This window comes from Copadichromis virginalis, linkage group LG14 (genome assembly GCF_057382275.1).
Source record: "Copadichromis virginalis isolate Kocher_CV1m ecotype Utaka linkage group LG14, C_Virginalis_male_GT1.1, whole genome shotgun sequence".
In the NCBI taxonomy this organism is placed as follows: domain Eukaryota; kingdom Metazoa; phylum Chordata; class Actinopteri; order Cichliformes; family Cichlidae; genus Copadichromis; species Copadichromis virginalis.
The window spans coordinates 38,391,132-38,416,129 of NC_140631.1; the positions used below are offsets into that span (position 1 = coordinate 38,391,132).

Here is a 24,998-nt window from a genome sequence, read left to right on the forward strand (position 1 = left end):
TCCAAACTTTTAAACCACTGAGTTCACTGTAATTTGTTGTGTAAAATGTACACAAATCCTGTAAAGGAAAGTGTATTTTTAAGGTATTTTACAGTAAGACTAATGTGGGACTTGTATCTGCGTTTGTAGAACAGCTCTAACTCATTCAAGGGGTTTTATGAAAAAGTAAACAAGAATCTCGGGCAGCTGTAACTTGCCCCACATAAAAGCCGTCATGTCAAATTGGTATTAGTCTGATTCTGTCAGAACTCAAGACGGGGATATTTCTATCCCTTGACTCACACTTGTTCTTGGCTCCTGCTGCAGAAATGAACATATTTTTAAATTAAGATGGGACCGGATCTATTCACACACGGGGTTCACTGCAAGTTCAACGCAGAACGAGGAGAATGAAAAGAGAACGAGGTTGAGTCCGGGTGCGGAAAAATACCCACGTATGGAGTAACTCCGTGTACTTTTGAGTGGTGTCGTGTTTTTGTCTGATTGAGGGCTATAGAGCACCAAAACAAGCCGACCCTTGTGATGAAACCAGAGGGGCGATTAGGCAGCACGGGTGCTGCTCTTTTCCCGGGATTAGCAAAGCAGATTAATTATGGAAGGTCCCTTTAAGCTCATTCTGCCCCTTTAATTAAACCTAAACTCTTATCTACCAACACACACATTCATTTCACTCTCCGTGCTCTCAGGACTACATGCTGACTCCACTGCACTTTATCTCTTTCTCTCCATCCCCTTCTTCTCTCAGCCTCCTTCTTTCTGTCCTCTCCTCCTCCTTCTTCTTTTTCTTCTTCTCCCCCCACACACACAGTTAAATCCCAGCCCGGTGCTCCTGCTGTGTGGTCACTCTCTCCGTTTCGGCCTCCACTTAGCAGCAAAAACCAAGTGCCTATTGTGGCAGCCAATCACATCCCGAGTTTTACTCTCAGAGCTAAGTGATTGGCTCTTTGTGCTGAGCAGTTTTTAGTGAGGCTATCTAGTTCCAGTGCTGCCTGTTGACTCAGTAACAGACAGTGTGTGTGTGTGTGTGTGTGTGTGTGTGTGTGTGTGTGTGTGTGTGTGTGTGTGTGTGGGCTCAGCAGCAGGTCTGTCTCTGATAAAGTTGTGTCTTTTGTGGATTATGTAAAATGTATCAAGACTCCAACTAACAGTCATTTCTAATTCTAGTTGATCGCCCAAATATTTTTTCTTTATCCATTTAGTCTCATAAATTCGTAAAACATGTCCTGATGTTCCACAGGTCGGCTTAACAACCTTAAAATATCTTGATTTAACAGAAAAATGTGCTACGTCATAAGATTCACGGAAATATAAAGAACTATGCTTAAATCAATAATTAGGAGTGTCATAAACATTGTTTCAGTCATCGTGGCTTCCAGTGTTAGTGTGGCTGAACAGTGTAAAGGCTCACCAGAACTCTTTTAGCAGTTAATTGCATGTCTTTGGACTGTGGGAGGAAGCTGGAGTGCACGCAGGGAACAAACAAACAAACTGAACAGTGGATCTGAAGCCAACAGCCCTAATGTAGCACCTACCACATGAGCTATCCCAGTCCAGGTGAATGCAGCCTGGACAGGCCGCCAGCCAATCACAAGGGCTAACATACAGAGAGCCAGGAGAGGCTCCAGCGCCCAGAAATCAGATGGATGTGTTGTCTCTTATTTTATTTTTCCTTTGTCTTTAAATATGACTTAAATAATGGTTAAATAAAATAAGGTTTCTATAAATAAAATGGCTTTTATTTTTCTCATGCACTGAGTTTACACACTGTTCTTTAACTAAAGCTAGCCTGTTACATCAACAGTGCACTGCTAAGAGGAAGTCTAAAGAAAAATTGCACTCTATTACATCTTTAAAAAATGAATCAACCACACAGCAAACAATCCTAAAACTGTTAACTGATGAAGTAAATTTAATATCAATATCTCAGAGTAAACATTAAATGACAGAGGAGTCACACATGGCCTCTTTAGAAGCCCCCAAACATGTGCCTGCGTACGTATTTCAGTCCTGATCTGGTGTCAGATTGTTGCATTGATAATCGCTGTAAACACTTGTGGTGTGTCTGTGAGCAGCGAGGGTCTCGACCTCATGTCTGCTAATCTGCTCCAGATGTCCACCACCCGCTGCCACAGAGCACCAACATCTGTAAACATCTGATGAACAACATCCTAAAACGGTGCTGCTGTCCTCGCCTGTATCACCAGAGTGATGTCATCCCACAAATCAAAATGAAACTACAAGCTTCCAGCTGGGCTTCCTGCTAATATTAGTGCGACGCTGGTTATTTAAACGGATTTATTATTAGCTTTAAATGTATTTTCTTACATTACATCACCACGAGAGAGAATTAAGTGAGCATCTGCCAACGTACACACCTCGGCACCCTTTATGTATTAGCTTTAAGCTAATAAGCCTGCAGACAGTCTTTATCTTTAGACCTTAAAGGCAGTATGAAATCATTGTAAGGTGATAATTAAAGCTGAACAAACAGCAGCTTAATAATCTGTCAGTTGCATGAAAACAGACAAATCCTAAAATCTGGGAACAGATATGAACAAAGTTCTCAAGCCACCCCTCATTTCTTTACATTTTGCCTCCAAGGGGCCAGACTTTCTCCTCAGTCTTAAACTGTTCTTGAATAATAGTTGTTTAGACATTTGGCTGCTTGTTCACTCATTTTCAGTCCAGTCCTTGTACCTGACAATTTCCAGGGGGATGTTGTTTTGTTTGTTAAGCCAATGCACACTAACCAATGAATCATTAAAACATTTTTACAAGAACCAAACTCCAGCGATGAGCCTGTGTTGTGTCTACATGTGACAGTCAACTTCGCAAAGAAATCATTTAAAACTCTTCCCACCCCCAAGCACGGTGGTGCAGTGGTCAACAGGTCCTTCCTGTGGAGAGTTTACATGTTGTCTGCGTGGGTGAGTACTCTGGTTTCCTCCCACAGTATAAAGACATACAGTTAGTGAGGTAGGTTTATCTGGTGGTGTGTATGCCACCTCTCACCCTACGGCAGCTGGGATAGGCTTGAGGCTCAGTGCCAACAGGTCTTCTGGAGTTATGAATCCACATTGCAAATTTTTGATTCAAGTAATTTGGGAGGTCAGGTGAGAGGTACAACAGTGACTGTCTACATGCAGCCAAACCTCTATCAAAACTGATGGAAATATGAATAAAGAAAAGTAGCATCAAATTTGACTGTAAAATCAGATGCAGGATCCTCTGGAAAAGCATCTGATTGGAAACGTAATCATATTTCAGTATGATAGTTATCCCAAACACACTGCCAGGGGAGTAAAAGCATGTGAGGATAGAAGAAAACAGAATGGTCAGCCATTATTTGGCCTCCCCAGAGCCCGGACCTCATCGTTATTATAAAAAGTGTGAGATCATCCTGACAAAGAGCAGAACAAAAGGCAGCCAAAGAGCTTTGAATGTCCTTTAAGAATCCTGGAGACCTATTTCTGCAGAATAATTAAATAAATGTAGAGAAAGATGCCTGGAGAATAAAGAGGGTCATACCAAGTATCGGCTTTCAGGCTTGTTGGAAATGTACTTTTGTGTTTTTGTCTCATAAACTGTACTTTTGTGTATGTTTGCAGATGTTTCAAAAAAAAAATCCCTGCACATTATTTCGATTTTCATACTAAAGTATTAAGAAACTACAGGGGGCTAAAGACTTTTGCACAGTACTGCATAAAGAAGTAAACCCTGTGAGTTAGAAGCTCAGGCTTTAGACTCAAGAGAATTTTATGTTTTTACTTTTAGCTCTGGAGCTCCTGGAGTTAAAATCACTTGTGTGAAACAGGTAATGAACTAAAGGCCTGAGGAAAGGTGTAGTATAACACAAATGTGGATTATTTTGAACTGAATCATGCAAAGCTACTCTAGCAGAGTCAAAGAGTAAAAATGTGAAACTAGAAAACAGCATAGGACCTGAAGGACACATCATTCATCCCACTTTCCTGATAAAACTTAGAAATCAAACTCCAAACACGGAAAAATATTTATTCTTATCTTTATTGTATAAAAACAAAAAAAGTACAAAATTCATGTAGAAATTTTACAATAGAAAAAAAGTTGAAAACAGCAAATACAAACTGCATGTGACTGGCCGACCGACACTGAGCTTTGCTGGTAGGAAAGAGGCGAGCGCTAAACCAGGAGAAACATCAGCTACGAGCTCGCAGAGTTCACCGGCCGCTCTGATGACGGCAAACACGGCTAAAAGCACTGCGAGCAAAAGGCCGAACAAATATAAATATACAGGCTGTGAAGGAGAGTCTACGGAGCGAGCGGTTTAACCTCTGCTCAGCTCAGAGTCAGCTGAACTTCTACAGGCTGTGGTATCATTACGACTTTATACACAAAGGCTTTCAAAAGTCTTAAAAACAAGGCCCCGTGCTAAAAACGTAGAAAACGGCCGAGTGAGAGCGGCGTTTCAGACAGGCTGAAAGGCCCCACGTTTCCTGAAATAAAAGGAAAACCGATAAGTGGGCACTTTAATCCAAAGTACGTTACAGTACATCAATCTGCATTCTTGAGCATGTGTAGCACCAGCAGCACTACAGCTGTCGAATAAAAACAGAAATCACACGGTTTTGGAAATAAATTTACAAAGAAAATCGTCACAGACGACTCGGCGTCCGTTTGGTTCGCCCCAGTCGATTCAAGCTGCTAAACACTGAGTATTGCTATGAGCCTGCGACGGCAGATTTCTTCTTCTTTGTGCTTTAAAAGAGGCTAAAGGGAAACTTTTTGGTACCATTTCTTCCCCATCTCATTTCATATTCACAAATGTGGCTTTCACATGGTTCAGTAATGCTCCTCACGTCTCATTTTTCACATTTGCTTCGTGGCCAAAGACAGCAGAGAACAGAGTGTGAGTGAGGCCGTTTGTAATGCTTTCTAACACAGTACTGCTGAGAGTGTTTCTGCATGAATGAGTGTTTTCACTGTGGGTGATTTCTAAATCAGTCCGTTTTTTAACTGTTTCAACTCAAGTAGCGCTTAAATTAAAGTTTTTGATCAGGAATGTGTGAAAAAAAACAAAAACAATAACATAAAAAACCCCAAACAAAAACCATGCTACAGCTAGGCTACTTTTCAAAATAAATTATGCTCTTAATACGAGCAATCGACCCCCCCCCCTCCCCCCGCTTTTTAAACTACAATGAAAATAATCCCACAACCAGAGGGCTCACCTGACAAACATCATCGAATACTTTCCAACAATCATAAAGATCCAAATCATATATTTCTCTTTTGCTGATATCTTCCCAAATCCACTGGATTTAAATTCAGACTCTACAGTTACAACATAAAAAACAAAACATCTTCCAACTCTCCATCCAAACCTTTGGATTGGGATAAGTTTCATCTTCCAAAAGAATATTTACAGTTGATCAAGTAACTATGAACACTGTCAACACAGGCGGGCGAGCGAGTGAAGCTGGAACGTTTGAATGTAATGTGAACGCTCGAATCCAGTGACTGCAAACAAGCCACTCCAACATTAAGTGTGTTTTATTCACTCTGTGTGTGTGTGTGTGGGGGGGGGGGCTGATTGTCCTGGTGTTGGAGATTAGACCTCAACAGAGCGCCAAGCAGAAAGGCACATTGTACACTGACATGAAGCAGATTGAGAGAAAGGTTCGGTCTGTGCTCCGCTCCGTTTTGTTTTTCCCTGCGATGCAACCACAGCGCCCAGTTTTCACAGTTTATAAGAAGAGGGACACAGGTTGCACGATAAAGACACAACGGCAACACGCACACATCAGACGAGGGTCAAATCGTGCCTTTGACAGTCCTGTAATGCTGAACACCGCAGCAGAAAAACACAATTTTTTATATATTCAGAGGGAAGAGCTGGAGAGATGCAGTCTATTGAAACTGAAATGATTTTGCATCCTCCAGCTGATATTAAAATCAAAAGATTTACCATCCTAATTTTAAATATCATTTCTGTACTTTAACCCTGGAAGAGCATCACAAATCCCAAACTCTGACAGCACGGGGTTGGAATTAGGGCTAAGGCTCAGAGGTTCACATACCTCATACACTTCTAGTGGCTTTAAACTTTTCTAAGGACCTCACAGCTTCTGTTTGACCCACATCTTCCATGTGTGCACACACACATACACTCCGACTCACACGAGCTGAGTCACACCTGCTACATAAAGAGCTGAGCCCCGAGACACGACATTGAGAAAAAATAATAATAACAATTTTACAAAATATACAGGTCAGTCCATCAGCAGCGGTCCGTACCAGCAGACGGGCTGACTGACAGGCAGTCAGACGGACAGGCAGGATCCAGTTTCCACAGGAAGCAGCCCGATCCAGCTGCCGCTTTCATCTTCCCAACGCCTCTTTTGTTCAACGGATGTTTTCAGTCGCACCTCCAGGTGTGAGTGACGATGAAGAGCAGCAGCCAGTCCGGGTTGTCTTGTTCGCTACAGCAAGTCTATGTGAGCCTGTAGAGAGTGCTGAGAGTCTGGGTGATGAAGCTGAGGAGGCCTCGGCAGACGTCTCTGAAGTCGTGCCAGTGAGGGCCGCCGTGCTGGAGGGAGAAGGAAAAGACCAAATGAAGTCCAAATAAGATTCAACAACATTTCATTATTCAACAACTGACCTTTTTAGATGCTAAAAATGCGCATGCATTGACAAAATGACCCCGAAACAGCTCATAGAAGACACTTAATCACATGGCTGCAGCTTCATGCAAGTCAATGTTGTCTCCAGATGCCCTTGTTGACACACGGAGGAGCAGCAGCAACAACAAAGTGATTGAAACTATATAAACGATGTCAGCTGATCATTTATGAACTTTCAGAGATGCTACATTGGTTGAAGATTATGAAGAAAACTGTGCAGACACCTCTCTGAATGAAGAGAACGTTTATATACCAGAATCATGTTTAACCTTGATTTACTCAAATCATATCAGCTGCAAACATCTGCCCAGTTATTTAATCCCATTTTTAACTTCTTAGGTGCAAAGGTTAACTCAGGCTCAGTGGATGCTGCTCAGAAACCGCTTATCCTGCACAGGTAGCCCCGTCGTGACATGGCAAGTACTCGTGACGCTGTAATCGCCTAATCTGACAAAGTCACCGTGTTATTGGACACAAATGTCACATGATTGAACATAAATGTGCCATTGTCTTACTCCTAGGAAGAGAAGTAACCAGAAAAGACACATACGTCAACCCCACTGTGACAAAGAATAACATCTACTAAAGGAAAAATATCTCTTATTAATTCTTGAATGGACAAAAAAAAAAAATATAGATGCATTTAGATGTTTCCATGTTGAGCTATGAAAGGTGCCTTTTCCTGCTTTTTGATTTGTTTTTCATGTTTTTAAAATATTAATAAATATATGCTTCTGAAACAAGAAGTGGCCAGAAAGAGATAAATGGAGAGAAAGACTAATAATGAGGAGCGCTGAGCCCGAACACGAGGAAAACAAGAGTGTTCCTGTGTGGAGGACGATGAACCTCTGTGGCTGTGGTTGTGGTTACACCTCCCTATATGCTTCCTTTGCAACCTCCATCCCTCCTTCCTCCCTTTCCTCATTGCTTTTGTTTCAAAGTGCTCGTTCAGAAAAACTGACTAGATCATAAACAACACGCACAGTTTCCTCAGTTTCCCCCAGAGACTGAAGTATCTCTCTCAGTGTGAAGACAGAGCGGCAGACAGTTACACGAGAAGCAAACCCTGAAACCTGCTGCACTTGTCTGCAAGGAGGAGTACGCGGGGAGGCGGGTGGGTGGCTACATCCTCATAAAGTGAGCAACTCATGTCTGAGTGCGAGCCAGGAGGAGGTGACGTCATCTTTGTTTGTGTGCAAAAGGCGGGATGGTGAGGGAGTGAGAGGGGAGAGGAGGTGGGAGGGAGGAGGAGGAGGTCACTGCCGACTCCTCACGCGATGTAGAGCACAGAGGCAGGGCGGGGCCGGAGAGGGAGCGAGATAAAGAAATAACAATCAAAAGAAACAGACAGTAAAGGGAGGAGAACGCTGTCATTCAGACAAAAGGAAGAAAAAAAAGGATTAAAGAGCTCCATGTGTGACCTAATTTCTGAATGAAAGGAGCGAAAGAAGAAAGAGCTAGATGATGCAAATTCTGGAGAAACCTCAGGATTGCTGCTATTGCAGGTCTTAGTTTCTTACCTGCAGCTGAAAAAAACAAATACTAGACACAAGGCCTTTATTGTGCTTTTATTCTTCATTTATAACTAACTTGGGGCTCTTATTGTGAAAATCTGACATAATTATGACCATTCCGAGGGTTTGATATCTACAAGGGACTTGTAATTTGAAAAATCCAGCAGAATTAAAGCATCCTAATAACTTCCCATATATAACTGAAGGCTTTTATTTTGAAAACAACAACAGTTTAACAAAATAATGGATTTTATTTTGAAAATATGAAATACCTGATCTTTCTCATTACTTTCTTCAACTAACAGTGGCTTTTATTTTGAAAAAATTGCATATTTTAAAGCACATTGTAACGTGTAATGTAATGTGTAATGTGTATGTGTTAGTCCCCGTAGGGAAATTACTCCTCTGCATTAAACCCATTCACCCAGTGAAGCAGTGGGCAGCGCCCGGCGTACCTCAGGGTAGCCATTCAGTGGAGTTGAACCCCCAACCTTCCGATCATGGTGCAACCACTCTACCTACTGAGGTATCCCTGCCCCCCTAACTTCAACTAACAGTGGCATTTAGTGCACACATAAAGCAACTTCTTATGGAGCAGCTGTTGCCTAGGCTACCATCTAACGTACCTGCCACACCCTCATGTATCAACAGTATCCTTTGCTACAACTGCTTCCCTCGCCTCACTCGCTTCAAAAGGTGAGAAAAGTTTAACTATGGCCTCGCAGCATTCATTATTTTACACCTGCTCCCTTGTAGTTGCTGAAACTCCGTCACTACAGAGTCTTTGGGCACCAGGTTGCTCTAAGTCACTTCCTGTGTGGATGCTCCTTCATGGCAAAAATGTATTGAAACAACTAAGGGCTTTTACTTTTAAAATCTGACATGATCTGCTAACAGCGACTAACTTTGGGTCCTTCCCTGCTGCCCAGATAGAAAACAGATAACTAATGAACAGGAGCAAACAATGAATAAAAGATGGAGATAGGAGCGCACACAGTTGTAATTGATCCACTCGTTCGCACTCACAAATATCGATCTCTCTTCGCTCTCATGCACACGTGCAATTACTCATTGAACTCACATCCACTTATAAACCTGATAACAATGAAAGAGCAGGGCGGGGGAAAGAATCAATGTAACTGCGCTGCTTTCAAGGACTAGAAAGCACTTCGCACTTACGTCACCATCAACTCCACACTGAAAAAAAAAACCCATTGCAGTCGCCAAAACAGCTCAGCGACTTTAGGGTTAAAGGTTAAAACTGAGCCCAGTTATTTCCCGTCACCCTCCTTACCGCTCTGCGGAGGAGCGTGACGTTCAGCTCATCTCCAATTGTCCTCAGCTGGTTCGCCACCCTCCTGATCTCCTGCTCCTGCACTGCTTCTCCCCCAGGAGCTCTGCGGCGAGGCGAAGCCCAGGATGGCCGCTCATTTCGGGGCAACATGTTAGACTGAGGTCGCAGCCGGCTGGAGGGCTGCTGGAGCTCCTGTCTGCTCGAGTCTGCAGAAGAAAAGAAAACTGCATATAAGAATTTATTTTTACCTTCCCCATGAACTCCATCTGCCTCTCAAGTGAGAAGAAATGTTCACGTGTGAACGGCCAGAAGCTCCTGCAGAGTTTCTGATTATCATCAATTGATTGTCAACAAGCAGCATACATTAATGGCCTCCTTGTGCAGACAGGTTAAGTCAGAGGGGATGTGTGCCCACACAGACACTGAACTCCTCCACAGAGGAAAACCGGATTAAAAATTACATACAGGGGAATCATAATAATTTAAATTTTATGCATTTCAGTGGGAAAAGAGGCCGAGGAGGTGGATTTTCTTGACCTCCGAGAGTAAATCAGGCTAAAAAGAAATGTTTCGTTTTCTCACACAGACCGACAAACATACAAATTTCTTAAGGAGGAGGCTGATGGAGTGACTTATCTTCCTCTTCATGGAACTTGGGAGAGTAATCTCTTAATCTGCTTAATAAGTCTGGCATAGAGAGCTTTTGTGTGTTTGTTGTGTTTACAGAATGATTTTTGTTTTGTTTTCTTGGACAAGCAGATACCTGAGCCTCCAGTCTGATTCCTCCGTCGTGACAATCCAAACTAAAATCAGACCTGAATCTGTTTGAGATATTATGACTTTAAGAAAACTCGATATATATCATCTTATTCTTTTCATTTACATATCTGTACTTACTTTGTGCATTTTGGTTTAAGTGTTTCTTAAATCCTTTTTCATAGTGTGGAAAGCATCGTAACCGGATAAATACTTTAACTACCTCAGTCTTTTAATTTTGATGCAGATGAACTAATTAAAAGTTAATCATCTGCTGGCTTCGATTTTAGATTTCAGCCTCTTTAATTTGAATAACTCGTCTCTAAAAGCTGAACAGATGCCCTCTGTGACCTCCCTACGGCACACCTTTGGTTCCCCGGCTTGTTTTCTACTTTGTCCAATCACACAGCTTCTTTGAAACAACCCTGTCACCGGCACAACGCCGAGCGCCAGTGGCGCCCCCGGCAACCGAAGCATCCACTTTGCTAGGAGGATTATAACTTATCCTTTAAAGATGCAGGTGACTAGACAGAGAGAGACGGAGTGAGACGGCGAGAGAGAGAGAGAGAGAGGAAGAGAGAAAAGAGAGAGCGGCGAGGAGAAAAAAAAAAAAAAAAAAAAACACAAACAGGAAAACCCTGGCTTGTTGCCAAGGTAACTCTGAGGCAGCACTCCTGGAGACATCTGCGTGTGATTGGAAGACAGCACAGGGGGCTGAGCTGTGATAGGATGACCTAGAGGAAAGGGGGCGGGTTTCTAGATGAACCTGTCCGTCTGATAGGCTGACGGGGTGACAAGGTGACAGAGAGACCCCCTTGACCAGTTAAGTGTGGGAGCCACTAGAGACAGAAGGGGTGGGTGAGGTGAAGAGGGGGTGGCATTAAAAACCTCAGACTAAACCTAAAGACACACCGACGGGGGAGGCAGAAGGCTTAATGGTGAGCTGGATAACTCTACCTACTTTAGTTCTGTTATTAATATTTCACTAATATCTATAAACTTGGGATGCAACAAGCCTCCAAAACCACCATTTCTAATGATCTTTAAGCAGTACAGCACTCATCAGGCTAATATGGCCATAACGTTATGGGAGGATGTCCCGTGACATGATACCGTGGACGTCTGTAATGCAGTGTCTTTACTTTTATAACACCCGTATAAGAAACAGATACCTGCAGATGAACCGAAACAGAGAAGAGCAAAACAGGGAACTGGGAACTATCTAGTTTACTGAATTTCCGCTGACTGCGCTGGAAGCTCTGAAACATTGTTTCCTTAACAAATACACAACCTAAGCAAATGCGCTGCACACGAGCCCGCGAATGACGTGACCGCAAAGGAGCGCATTGTACGGCAAAGCAAACTATCTCACCTTGATGACTCGCTGCGAGCTTTGGAGCAATTAACTAATGAGTAAACCATTTTAAGACTCGCGGCCACAAACTTTCCTAGACATCACCTGAAAGCATAAAAATCTGGCACATTGTCCGGTCTTTAACCTGTCAGCTTCCTGGTAAAAGATAAAGAAAAAAAATCTGTGTAATGTTTGATTGCGGTGATGTGTGAATAGCAGCTATTCAGGTGTCTCTCTCACCTAAAGTACTTCCTGCAGCGACAGAACATTTGAAGCGGACTACTTCCTGCTGTAAAGCATCCTGACCAGGAATCATCCAACGTTCATGTGTGAAAACAGTCTGACCCTCTGGTTTATTAAATAATTGGCTGACTGATGGTGGCTCAATAATTATTACAGCTTTACGACTAATTGATTAACTCGGTTTCTGTGCAGATAGCTGAATAATCAACTTACCCACTCACTGAATAACAAATCCACTTGCCCATTAACTGGCTTAGTGATTGACTCATAAGCCTGCTTAGCAAACTTTTAATCTGATAAACCGACTTTTGTAAAGCTGTTTTTTTAAAATAATAATAAAAAAAAACCTAACTGAATAAATCCCTGCAGCTTTGACTCTTTGGCCTCATTTCCTGCTGGTGACACACTGACAGGCTGACCTGACTCTGTGCTGCCGGGCTGAGCCTCTCATGAGGAGGAAACTGCAGATTGTTTCTTTATTGCAGGCGGGGACATGTCTCAACATGCCTGCATGCACAGCTGAACTACAGCTGAGAGAGGAGGAGGAGGAGGATGGTAAGATATTTGTTTACATTGCTACAGCCCTGTCACAACAGCATGGGTTAAAGTCAAACCTGCTGAGCCACTTCTGCAACCTCACCTGAATTCACCTTTCTGATAAATTATCCTCCAGGATACAGACTCTTGGGCTTACTTCACCTGATTCCTGAATCGCCCGGAGAGGTAATTTTCTTTCTGAAGCGGAGGGCTGAATGTCTTAAACAGCCTCAGGCACAAATCAACATCTTATCACAGACACCTTATTCAGAGCGACAGCAGCACAATGAGCTTTCAGAGCCCTTTTTACTAATATTACAAAGTGGCAGCGACTCTAATGTCCCCTGGAATGAATCCGGCCTTGCGCCATAAACTCTGAGCAGTTTGAGGCGTCTGTGGCGCCTTGGGCAGCTTCTTGAAAGATCAGCATAAAGGCCAGCTGGCCTCAAGGTCACTCTGCCAAAGAGGGACCACATGTTGATCCCTGCGACAGCTGGAGCACATCTCATCTCTACCCTCCACCTGTCCCCACTCATCAGCGCTGCCCAAACGAACTCATGTCAAGTAAATAAAGCCACGGCTCCAGTAAACACAACCAACCGATACTCTCCTGCTAACTGATAACGCTGGTGTTTACTTAAGGGTGGGGGTCTGGAAGGCAAACACTTGCGTGTGGTTGTGGCTGAGTCACATCTGATCACAACCGCTACTGCTCGTTGTGTATACATGCAGCTTGCTTCCTGCTGCAGCGGCTTTTAAAATCAGATTTGCTAAGGCTCACCTGACCAGCCGAGACAAACTGAGACAGATTCTGACATTTTGATCTGTTACACTGTAAGACAGAGACTTTTTCTTTTCTGGAATATGTTAAAAACTACCACAAATTAAAAGAAATAAAGCTTCAATTAAAGCTGCAAGTGTACTGCACAAGACAAAGTTTAGCTTCCCTGAGTTGTTGAACAAGAGTTGTTGTATTTGTGCTATATCCCTGACAGAATGTGCCCCACATGGCTTCACACAAACATACTATGTTCCACATTTACTCTGTTGGAATCACTCTGGCTGTGGCTGAAAGGGTAATGATTAACACCGCACTCGGGCTTGGTGTTACATTAACCTTCTTTTCTGCCAGCCTGTCAAAACAAGTAGAACTACCCCACGTAGTTTTAATATTACACCATGCTACAACTCACTGTGTGCAAAACTGTAAATATTCAATATTACCTGAACGCTCTCCTGAGACGTCACCGGGTGCAGGTGCACCTCTGCACCTCAAATCCCTCCGGTTGGGAGGCGATGCTGCGGGTAACTGCTGGTGAACTCGGGGGTCGTCGTTGTCGTCTGGGTGGGAGTACGACAGCGGGTACGACACATAGAGAGCCTGCATGGGCTGCAGGTGATGGTGGTGATGGTGATAGTGGTGGATGTGTATGGCACCAGTGCTGGTCCCGGAGGAGGAGGGGGTGGTGGTCGTACTATTGAGCATCCCAGGCCAGGTGTGGAGGGGGCAAGGCAGCTCCACTCGGCAGGTGTTGTGACACGGAAGAGAGGAGTTTCCTCCAGCAGGGGTTTCTCCAGCGCTCTGTATGGTCTGTGCTCTGGCCATATCAGTTGTAGCCTAATTAAGGAAGACAGAAGTTTTAAAATTTTGTGTTAATTTTCAATTCAGTTGTGTTTTTACAGTTTAAAGTTTTAGTTCTGTTTTTATTGGTTTCAGCGTTGGTTTTGGTTTTTGTTATGGCTGCCATTCATCAGAAAGTATAACACACACCCCAGTCTCCATAAACACAGGCACTAAAGCTTAACTCAAAATTAAGACCTCTCCTATATATAGATTTTTTATTATTTTGCCCATTTTTATAAATATCCAAAGTTATTTTAGTTTTCATTGTTTTAAAAGGTTTTTACTGGTTTTTAGAGGTTACGTTGTTTTTAAAGGTGCAAATATACAAGACTGTGTAAATTAATTTATTATAACAACTAAAAATACGTCAGACAATAATCATTTTAGTTTGTTGAGCGCACAGAGGCAGCTGGACGGTGTAAAAACAAGTAAACTGAAGATTTAAAAAAAATAAAATAAAAAACCACAGATCTATTTTTGGCGCCTCTGATTTTTCCTCCGGTATATTCTGCTGTAGGCCGCTAGGAGGCACCAGCGGCTCCATTTTCGGAGCACGAGACCTGTGTTTGTAAACAAATCCGTGCCGCCCGTGCACGAGGAAGCGCGCTCGCGAACTCACACAGCGAAGAACAGGGACGCGCGCGCTGATTTAACGGCGGAACACTTCGATGTTCGCTGTCACCGAGCAGAAAGCGGGGCACGAACAAAACTCAACAAAACCGTTTATTTAATATTTTGTCGCCACAAATGCACCCAATGTTGTTCATTTCCGGGCACAGAGTCAACACTGACAATTTAAAAATAAAATCCACGAGAGGAAAAAAACACAGAAACAAAAAAAACAGCGTTGACTTTACGAACCTGTCCGCACTACCGCGAAACAAAATTAGCTTATATTTATGTTTTTACCGCCACGTTGTTAGCTTTTCGTGCTCTGACATGTCGGGGCTTGTCTCTGTCAGAGCAACGCGAACATCAGCTCACTGCACAAGAAAATAAAACTCTGTGTAAAATGCACTGTTTGAGTATAAAATCTGAAAGGAGCTTGAAGTAAACGGGCTCGTTCAGGTGAAGTCTAAAGCGCACTCCTGATCCCCACAGCTGGGCAGATGATGCAACTTTGCGCTGCCAACTTCTGCAGAGAGAAATCCGGCGGAAAGCGCTTACTTGGTGGAGGTTTTCTGAAGATCCGCGGCGAGGCTGTCTGCAGGTCTGAACCTGACGGTAACAGGTGGCCATAAGACGGAATAAAAGCTGCCGAAAGAAACCGTGGATGCGCCGGTGAGAAGGCTCCGGAGATGTTTAAAGTCCGCCCGGAGGAAGCCGTGTCACTCCATCCCAGGTGTCCCGCTGTGAATGGAGTCGGTGAATTTTTTTAAATCTCTTTTTGTCTCGGGTTACGTCGTCAAAACAATAATATTGATGAAGATGAGGTGAAGCGGGCAGGTAGCGGGACTACGTTCTGCCTGGCTTGCTGTCTGTCAGGGTTTTCCGTCTGAGCTGGTCCGTCTCGGCGTTTAAAACGCGATCGGTCAAACATCCGGTCTAGCCTTTCACAATAAACTCCACACAATACAACCAAAATAAACACATCTTTCTCTTTCGGCTTCTCCTGTCAGGGAGCTTACTTCCATCTCTGCATGTCTTCCTTCACTTCATCTTCAACATCTTTTGTCCAATATATCCACCATCCCTCCTCTGCAATTGTCTAAACCATCTCAGACACACAATATATCTGCTTTCCTTTTCCCAATCATAGTCCCTACATTTAATATCCCCCCTCTCACCTGTATAGTCCCAATCACCGCCTCCAAACACACACCTTCCCTCTTGGACACTGGTGTACAATCACCACTCAAATCTAATAGAAAGCCCCCTTATCTGTTTGCCAAATATGATATTTTAAAAAGATTTCCCATCTTTTCTGTGACAGAATTTTCCTATTTCAATCCAAGGATCTGTGAGTGTCATGCCTCTTTCGCATTCAGTAACTAAGTTAAGCAAAATTGGACTCTAAAACTTTCTAGTTGACTTGCATAAAAATAAAATCACTAAGATGTATTTTAACACTTATTTTAACAAATATCATTAATGATTCAAAAAAAAATTAATGTCTGTGTAAAAAAAACACATTAAAGCAAAAGTTAGTGCATATAATAGAAATCACCACATGTGGGCTCACTTTATGTGCAGACTGAGTCACCTATCCAATGATTTGTGCTTAATTTACTTTTGCGTTTGCATTGTTCTTGCTTTAGCTTTTATTTTGATGGGTTTGTCTAACTTCCGGTCCCTCCCTCCCTCTCCTCCTCCACAACAAGTGCAGACATGCTCCTTGACAGGATGCTGCTGTCTTTAACTCCACCGCTGTCCCCTCTGCCTGCCTTCTCTCTTTCTTTTACATTTTCTTTATATTTGACATTTTATCAAAAACTTTTAAATCCTCTTCAGCACGTCTCCATGGTTTTTTTTTTAACTCGCACATCAAACACTCCTTCATATTTAACAGTTAATGCCCTTCTTGTGCTCTGTTTTTCTTCCCTTCCCCCTTATCTTTAACTTTTTTCATGCCACAGCCCCACACAGCGATCAACAAAACACCCCCCACCTACACACACCTCCTTTCACTCACAACCCCCCCCCCAGCTTTTTCAGACACATCCTCAGCAGCTGTAAACAAACAGGCTGTCTTCCTGTTTGGAGTGGAGCTGAGTCAGCCTTTAGCATACAGTAGTGCTGCTAACAACACATTCATTGCATAATCAGTGTGTGTGTGACCAAGACATTAGTGCTTCTGACTGTGGTGAGTTCAGGGTGCATGTGATTCATGCAAAAAAGGAACATATCTTCCGCACTGAGGTCACAACCCTGGGAATTCTGTTTGTTGCATGGGTTATCTGGCAGGCTAATCCGAGTTTAGATCCAGGAGCGTCACTGGTGCACCCATGGCTTTGTTCTGACTCAGCTCAACACCGTCAGCAATAAATTCCACCTTATCCATATCTGGATATGTCTTTGAAATGCAAAGCGAGTGTGTTGAAAGCTTCATTAAAAGTAATTTAATGGCATTCATCAGGAATTTCCTGCAGCTAAACACTAGAAATTATAATCCTGTATACTCGTGTTTCTCATACCTACAGTGCTTCCTTTATCTTGACAGATGTCTCAAATGTTTTAATGTTGTTAATTATAGTTTTCTACAAAATCAGCAAAAAAACCAACTGACATCACTTTTCATCGAAATCTTTATGCCATACTTGGCTGGTTTAGAAGGGATGTGTTGCCTGAAGCTGCACCTGCTTCTGAAAGCTACCAACTGTTCATCCACAGAGAGATCAGTAGGAGGGAGAGAGAGGGGGAGTATTTTGGTAAACGGGCTCCAAACATGGTCTAAAAATCCCTGGAAACAGCAAGTTTGTCCATGGCCTGCCTGTGTGCTCCGGTTACTTGTGTGTTAAACCTGCATGTACTTCAGGATATCTCTAAATCTGCTCTGTCAGCCATGGCTCGCTGCAGAACATTGACAGCATACAGAGATTAGAAGTGGAAACTTACAATGTCCCCTATCCTCGTGGCACAAATAGGCTAATTCCTATAAAAAATTATGAAAAGCTGAAGAAGAATTAGACTGAAACATTCTTCTGAATATTAACACGACTGAAGGTTCGCAGTTAAAGGTTATTATTCTTTTACTACCACATAGTTACCCGAGCTGAACCCTTCACCTCACAGCAATGCTCATATTTAACATATTGACATAAACCTGCAGTAAAGTTTAAAGTCACAACAACAACTCAGCTGTGCAAGCTTTTGTTCCCCCAAGTCTGAGAGCTCTGCATAACATTAGCATCCTAAATGACACCAGAAACTCCGTCATCTCGACCCCTGACCCTCAGATCATTGTTTTTTGGATGCACCCCTCAGCTGCAGGGCATGTGACAAGGGGGCTGCTCAGCTGAGCAGCGGGGTTGGAGGTTGGTTAATCGGCTGGAAATGGCAGCTCGAGTGAGGAACGCTTTCCAACTCTTCCAGCAGCAGATTGCTGCACATGCCTTTGTTTTGGTGCAGGGGGTGGGTCTCCTGTCAGGTACATGCCCGGGCGAACACCCTCTGCCAGCTTTGACACGGGCAGACTTTGCATGACATGTGGTCAACAGTTAGCTTGTAGGGGCGAGATAATGAATGGTAATCTGAGTCAAGACCATCAGGCTGCGTCTGTTACTGGTTTGATTATGAATACGATGAATTATTTTAAATATAATCAACTTTCTAATATTTGTCAGAAGAGTCTGAAATAACTGGATTATCACTGAAGGAGAATTTCCTTCAGCTTTGTCTCCCTCTTTGTTCTTCTTCTGTCGTCTTCGACCTTTCTTCTCAGGAGCAGCACATTCGGATGCACTTCTGCTTTCACCCATGCAAATTTTGTAGGAGTTTTACTGTCACACTCATAGCTTGATCACAAACAGGGTTATGAGTGGGGCTGAGGCCTGGATCACATTCAGGAAAACAGATGCTGTTTACAGACTTTCCATGTAGAAATTTATCCCGGTCATTGTTTTGGATTTTTATATTTGTGTTTGTTGTACACCTGTAGTGCATCTGAAAGCTGTGAACACACCTGTGTGGTTACTTTTCAAGGCAGTGTGATAAGCTGATTAGACTGAGTAAATCTAATCGAAATAAATGTATTTAAACATCCAGACGTTTGCACTTGTGTTTGTTCATGAATGCAAGTCCAATGTTTCCTCTTTTGTGGTCTCTACCAACTCTTGCGGATGATATCAGGCTCTGGCTGTTAAATGTTGTTGGTCTTTCTGTATAAGCAGGTCAACTATCAGAAAATAGTGCACTACTGTAGTTTTAATGGAATAACAGCCTCTCACTGCATAATATCCTCTGAGGTACTGCTGTTGTGTCCTTGACAGGGGGCTTGTGTCTTACATAAACTAGACTTGAGCCTCTGGTAAAGATTTTGTACCTTAACGCAGCATTTTATTTTTTATCCATTTATATATATGTGAAACCCATCTGCACATGTGCAGGAAGAAAAACAGCAGGTTTAAACTTAAATTCGTACTTGCCGTGAGGTGATATTGCTAACCTGTGCAGTTAAAAATCTTTCTGTTTTTTTTCCTCCTGATATCAAACCTTAAATTATAGAAGAAACGGTGCAAGCATGTTCCTTTAACAGCTCGAAAACAAAGACATACCTTTATGTTCCTTGGAAGGTTCACATAGTCACACTGAGGCCGAATAATTAGTCCCAGAAGGTTTGTGGAGATTATACCAGCTGGAAAATAGACTTTTACGACATTCCTGTTTCTAAAAGTACACAGCTGCATTTTAGACCCCTTTCTGCTTGAAGCTGCCTACTTTCTCCAAACATGAGGATGTTAGAGCAGTTAGAATAAAGGAAGTTGGAGGCAAATTGAAGGATAATGCTCTTCTGAGTCTTTATTGCCAGACCTTTGACTGATACATAACCTTTCTGATTCATAAAAAATGACTGGTTATAATATTGAGATTCCTGCAGCAGGAGAACAAGTGCAAACTGCACGGTTCAGACCCAATGCAGGGCTCCCCAAACACCTGCTGATGCCACCTGTGATCGAGTCACCTGCCAGGTTTTTGGTTCCAAACTGCATCACCAACCTTGTTTTCTGTCCTGCAAAGCATGTCTCTGTGTTGGAGGTGTTATTCGCTGTAACCCGAGGGCACTGGTGCAACAGAGAGACGGTATGACGGCACCAGATCAGGTGTACGCAAACACACTCTCTTCGCTCTCTCTGACAGGTAATCGATACCTCTGTAGCTGTGATAAGAATGTAAATGAGATCTATCACCTCGAGTCTCATCTCGTTCTTCAGTCCAACTGAAAACCTCAACCTCAACCTTCATAACGTTGCTGAATTTGGTAAGGTTTCATCTAAGGGTTATGCAGCTGATGGATCTGACCTGAAAGTTAAGAGTTTAGCTTAAATGTGTTTATTTTGTTATGTAAGTGCCAAATTTAAATGTGCTTTGTGTTTTAGATTTTAATCAAGAAAACCTTTTTGTTTACCTTTCACCTGGATGCTTTTCAAATTTCATGTAAAACGCTTTGTTTTGTTGAAGTGAGCTGAACAGACAAATCTGCTTCTTTTTCATTGGTTGTACGTTTGTTAGGAGACGTGATGAGAGCCTTTAGACAGGTCAGAGGAATCCCCATTGTGTGTGTGTGTGTGTGAGTGTGTGCATGTGCGTGTGGCTGCTGTTTGTCCTGCAGTAACCAAAGCAGAAAGCCTCAGCTTTTGTCCCCACAGCTGAAAGCTGAGCCACTGTTTGGGTTGTTACAATGACATCATCGTTTTAACCCTCACCCACTCCGCCCTTCATCCCACACCTCCTCCTCTTTCCTGCATCCAGGGCTGAGTTTGCACTCGGACACAACATTGAAAGAAAGGACGTGTTTGTAAAATGTAAAAAGACTCGATAGTGATCTTATAGTGAATTATCGGTGAATTATAAGTAAAAGGACTATTTAGATTTAACAGAGAAAGTCATGTGACTGACACTTATTATGACAGCTTACTGTTAATAAATTTCATCCTGTAGGCAGCAGGAGGTCTGACTTAAATGTTTTGGCAATAATAATTGTTATGGTATGTTTCTAAAAAAATATGTCACCCTGTTATTGACATCATCCACAGAAAAGGTCAGGAAATCACCGCCAGCATCAGAAAAGCCAGTCTGGGTATACTCATATACACATTCATCACAAACATGCACAAAATTTGATGGAAATTCATCCAAAGAGTCAGAAACACATCCATATATACTCAGCCATACCAACACATGAAGCAGGGATTAAACTCTCTGAGGTCATCCTTTCTTTCCTGATCTGCACTTCTTTCAGCCTATTTACTTTACTTTTCCTTAGTCATCCTTCAGCCCTTCCTATGTTTTCATTACCTCTGAGTCTGGGTGGCCAGTTGGCAACAAACTAATGTACTTGAACTTCAAGTGTTTCTTACACAGCATGAATGGAGAAACCCAAATGTAGGAGAAAAGCAGACAAGAAGAGTAAAAAGGTATTGAGTTTTTAATTTGAGACAGACATCCGTTAACACTCACATTCACACCTATGGGTAATTTAGAATCCCTGGTTAGCCAAAAAAAATAAAAATAAAATAAAAACATCCATCTACTTTCTGGCTTTACTTACGTAAGTTTTATTTACGTTTTTCAAAATAAAAAAATAAAAAATAAAAATCACAATAATGATGCAAAGGGCTCCAAAACCCACAAAAACTCCTGTACCAAATTTGATACTCTTGGAATTTCAAGGTGAACGTCTTAGTTATGCATCGTTATTTTAACTTTTAATTAATCCCCAGCTCCAAAATTAAAGTGATGAACAGATTAAATGTGCATATATGATTCTGCACAGTGACTACTTAAGTAGGCTCATTTCAACTTGTGCCAGCATGTTCTGTCAAGTCTGTGTGCAGCAGGGGTTAATGGTGGACCCAAAGTGCAGACTCACGGAGATGAAAATACACACTCAACACAGCTTTATTGCTAAACACGACAAAACAACTAAGCAGGATGGCGGCCAGCCCACACAGTGTTGCATGAGGGTGATCGTGACACAGACCAAGGAAAACACACGGCTTAAATACACAGAGCAGCAATCAGGGAATGCGAGACAGAAGGGAAACACAGCTGGGAAAAATCAGACCTAACGAGACAAGGAAAGCAAAATTAGAAACACTGAAGTGAGACACGGACTTTCAAAGTAAAACTGGAAACATAACACAGAGACACGGACTAGACAAGGGGATACAGCTCTAACATATAAACCAAAAGACTAGAAATTATAAATAATGACAAAATCAAAGTTTAATAAAAATGCAAAACTCAAAACACTGGGTTAACGACCCAGGCACCCTAACAGGTTTAAATAATGCTTGAAATCATGGTATATTGTACATGTTTACTTCCGTTTTAATACCACAATCACTGTTAAAACTGTTAACCCTCATTCCTGATGTTCACCTGTCTGGCAATCACCCTTTCAAATGTTTATTTTGAGGCTCCCATTGCTAACTTTTGTAAATTTGATCAGTCAAATAATCTCAAAACAATCTCAAAATGTGGAATGATGCTGTGGTCCTGCTCACAGTACTTACAGAAGGTGCAGGTTTTGAATTTTCTGTTATTCAAAACCAGGTTCTTATCTCAGTCCCCCTTATACTGTCCTTTATTATCTTCTACTCTCTTCATCTCTTGTCTTCATTTAACAAATTAGCCCTCATTGCTGTGGTGACTATCAGCTAAAGAGCCAGCAGCAGCGGGAGAAGCAGGGACCTCATCAGGTGAGCTGCAGAAAGCTACCTGTTAACAGGTAAATGTAAAGCTATCTGAACGCACTGTGGCAGACCAGAGCTCGCTGTTATCAGATGTGAGTTGTAATGTTAGCAGAGTGTGGATGGCATGATAACGATGCTTTGTGCTGGGTGTTAGCAACTGTAGATAAAATGAAAAGAAGCTCTGCTGGACCTCACATTTAAAATCTATGCTGCCCTGTGAACAACTAATGATCCAGTGGGTTGTAGAACTCCTTTTGCATGATCCCACTTCAGGCGAGCTTTAGCTGAGGGACATCTAACGATACTTTGGTTTACAGAGGAGTCCACGATCGACTCAGTGACTGCAAAGTGCCCAGGTCCTGTGGCTGCAAAACAACCCAAATCATCACCCCTCCACCACTGTGCTGACAATTGGTATGAGATCTTTGTGCTGATGTGCTGTGTTTGTTTTTTCCAAACGGTGCATTATCTTCAAACATCTCCACTTTGGTCTCATCTGTTGCTGCCAGGCTGTCTCCTGGCAACCCTTCCAAACAAGCATTGCATGAGCATTGCATAGTCCGACCTTGGGGTGGATTTACTGGAACGTCTCCCCTGAGAAGATCGTGACTGAATGCTCCAGAATGCAAACTGTCAAAACATCTGCTTTTACAGAGATGTTCACAGTTACTGATCATCAGTTAATCTTGATTATCAGCAGCCTAACTCCTATATATGGACCACATAAAGTTAATTCAATTTCACATGACTGTAAAACCTTAGAGAGGGATACGGTAAATGTCCTCTTCTGTCCCTGCAGCTACATTCTGCATAAATTGACCCATTATTGCAGATGACATGACATGATGACTGCTTAATGGTTCTGCCTCATGATGGAGCAAAACATTACCTGTTTGTCCAACGACTACCTTAACTCAGTCGACTCAGGTGCGACATCACTCGTGGCTCCACCATCAGACTGCTCGACAGCAGTCAGTAAAATTAGGAAGACAACATTACATCATTACAAGTATAATTAAAACAGACTCAAACTGAAAAGATTAGTTCTTAGTTTAGATTTGAAAACTGTGAGGCACATGAACCAGAGGGTGAGGCTGCCTCAGAGCTGCGACAGACCAATCAGCAGGAAGAGCCTGTCTGGTGTCTTAAAGTACTAACAGCTGCCAGTCAACCGCCCCAAGCATTCAGCGTGGGGTATAAAACTATAACCCGTCTAATAGAGCCTTAGTGGCAAGCCAATACAAGAACTTATAAGTGAATAAACAAATCATGAACTGTACAGGTAGCCAGTGTAACGATGCCAGCATGGGTGAAATGTTTCCATCCACTCGTCAGGAGTCTGTTTACAAGCAGCATTTTGGAGCGAGTGCATAAAAGGGATAAAAGTGCCTCGCCCAGTCTGATGTATAAAGAACTGCAGTAATCTAATCTGGAGGTGATAAAAGCATGAATCACCTTCTCAAGGTTATTTAAAAAAGCTAAAAGTGAAAAGCTTTTCTTTTTCCAAGCTAAACTCTGCAAATCCAATTTCAGAGAGTAAACCTGAGGTTCTTCACAATATGAAACCAGAGATCTGACAAATATCTCCCTCGGGATGAGTACTGCACCTGATACACCTGCGTACACATATATGTTTCATATTTCATACATATTTTGTCATTTTTGTACATTTTAGGATTAATATCAGGATAAGTAAAATGGAAAAATGCATTTTGTAAAATTTAAATCTTACATTTTTAGGTTTATTGATTAAAAAAGCCAAATAAACAGCATCTGATACATTTTGACAAGTTTCAGTCTGTATCTGTCTTTAGCGTGGTGGTGCACAGCATCTGACTTCAAACCTTCCTTTGTTCTCGAGGTCCACCTGTAGGTACAGATTTAAACCACATCTGTGAAAACAAGGATCCCTATTAAAGGTCCTACAGCAGTGTGTTAGAACTGCCACCGTGACAAGCTGTGGTACCATAAAGGTAGAATAAAGCACCTTATTTTCTCAAAGTGTGCACAATCAAATACCTCAAACTAAATCTGTGGCCACAATGAAATTTGTAACCTCTCTTAACATATTATTGTCTTCTTCTTCAGTTTGGTTTTGTTTGTTCAGATTAACAAAAAGCTCCATTAAGAACTTTTCCAGATTGCATCCATGCACAGTAAATCAGAAATATGTGTTTATGTGTCGAAACAACAGACACCCAGTGTTGTGCTTTAGGTTGTTTTTGTCCAGGGGCTGGTTTCACAAAGATACTTTAAACGGGTCTGCAGGCTTAAACCAGGCTTTGCTCATACATTCATCTAATGGAAGTTAGATTGTTTGCTACCAATGTTATGGAGAGAGTACTGAGGAGGGAAAGAGCTGTTAGAGACTGCAGTAACAGCAGGGAGGACATCGTCAGCCACTATCCAGAGGAATTCACAGAATTCATACAGGCTGAACAGGAAGTTTCCTGCACATTTTATTACCATCTTTGTCTCTTGACTGACCTTTCCAAGTAAAATCTCTTTATAACTGATGAATTTCTCCAAAAGAGAACCATTTTTATTCTTTTGGATCTAAATGGTGGGCTATTTTTTTTTCTTTGAAAAATTTGTCTTCTGCGTTTAAGTAGATAATTGATGCAGGAGGACAGGCGGCTGCTCAGATCAGCTTTTGTCAC

General features: G+C 42.3%; 1 protein-coding gene across 1 annotated transcript; it reads right to left on the reverse strand.

Moving 5' to 3' along the window:
* Positions 1-4,007: 4,007 nt before the first annotated feature.
* On the reverse strand, positions 4,008-15,512 carry bbc3 (BCL2 binding component 3). The gene is made up of 4 exons (XM_085430830.1): positions 15,152-15,512; positions 13,585-13,978; positions 9,471-9,676; positions 4,008-6,568 (listed from the first exon to the last, which is right to left on the reverse strand). Exons 1-4 carry the CDS (start codon positions 15,221-15,223, stop codon positions 6,473-6,475), a joined length of 768 nt encoding a protein of 255 aa, XP_085286956.1. The 5' UTR covers positions 15,224-15,512; the 3' UTR covers positions 4,008-6,472.
* Positions 15,513-24,998: the final 9,486 nt, after the last annotated feature.

Coding starts and splice junctions, on each gene's coding strand:
- bbc3 (XM_085430830.1), bottom strand. CDS start 15,223: ATGGCCACCTGTTACCGTCAGGTTCAGACCTGCAGACAGCCTCGCCGC. Junction 13,979..15,151: donor CTTCAGAAAACCTCCACCAA/GTAAGCGCTTTC, acceptor TTCCTTAATTAG/GCTACAACTGATATGGCCAG. Junction 9,677..13,584: donor CGTCTCAGGAGAGCGTTCAG/GTAATATTGAAT, acceptor TTTCTTCTGCAG/ACTCGAGCAGACAGGAGCTC.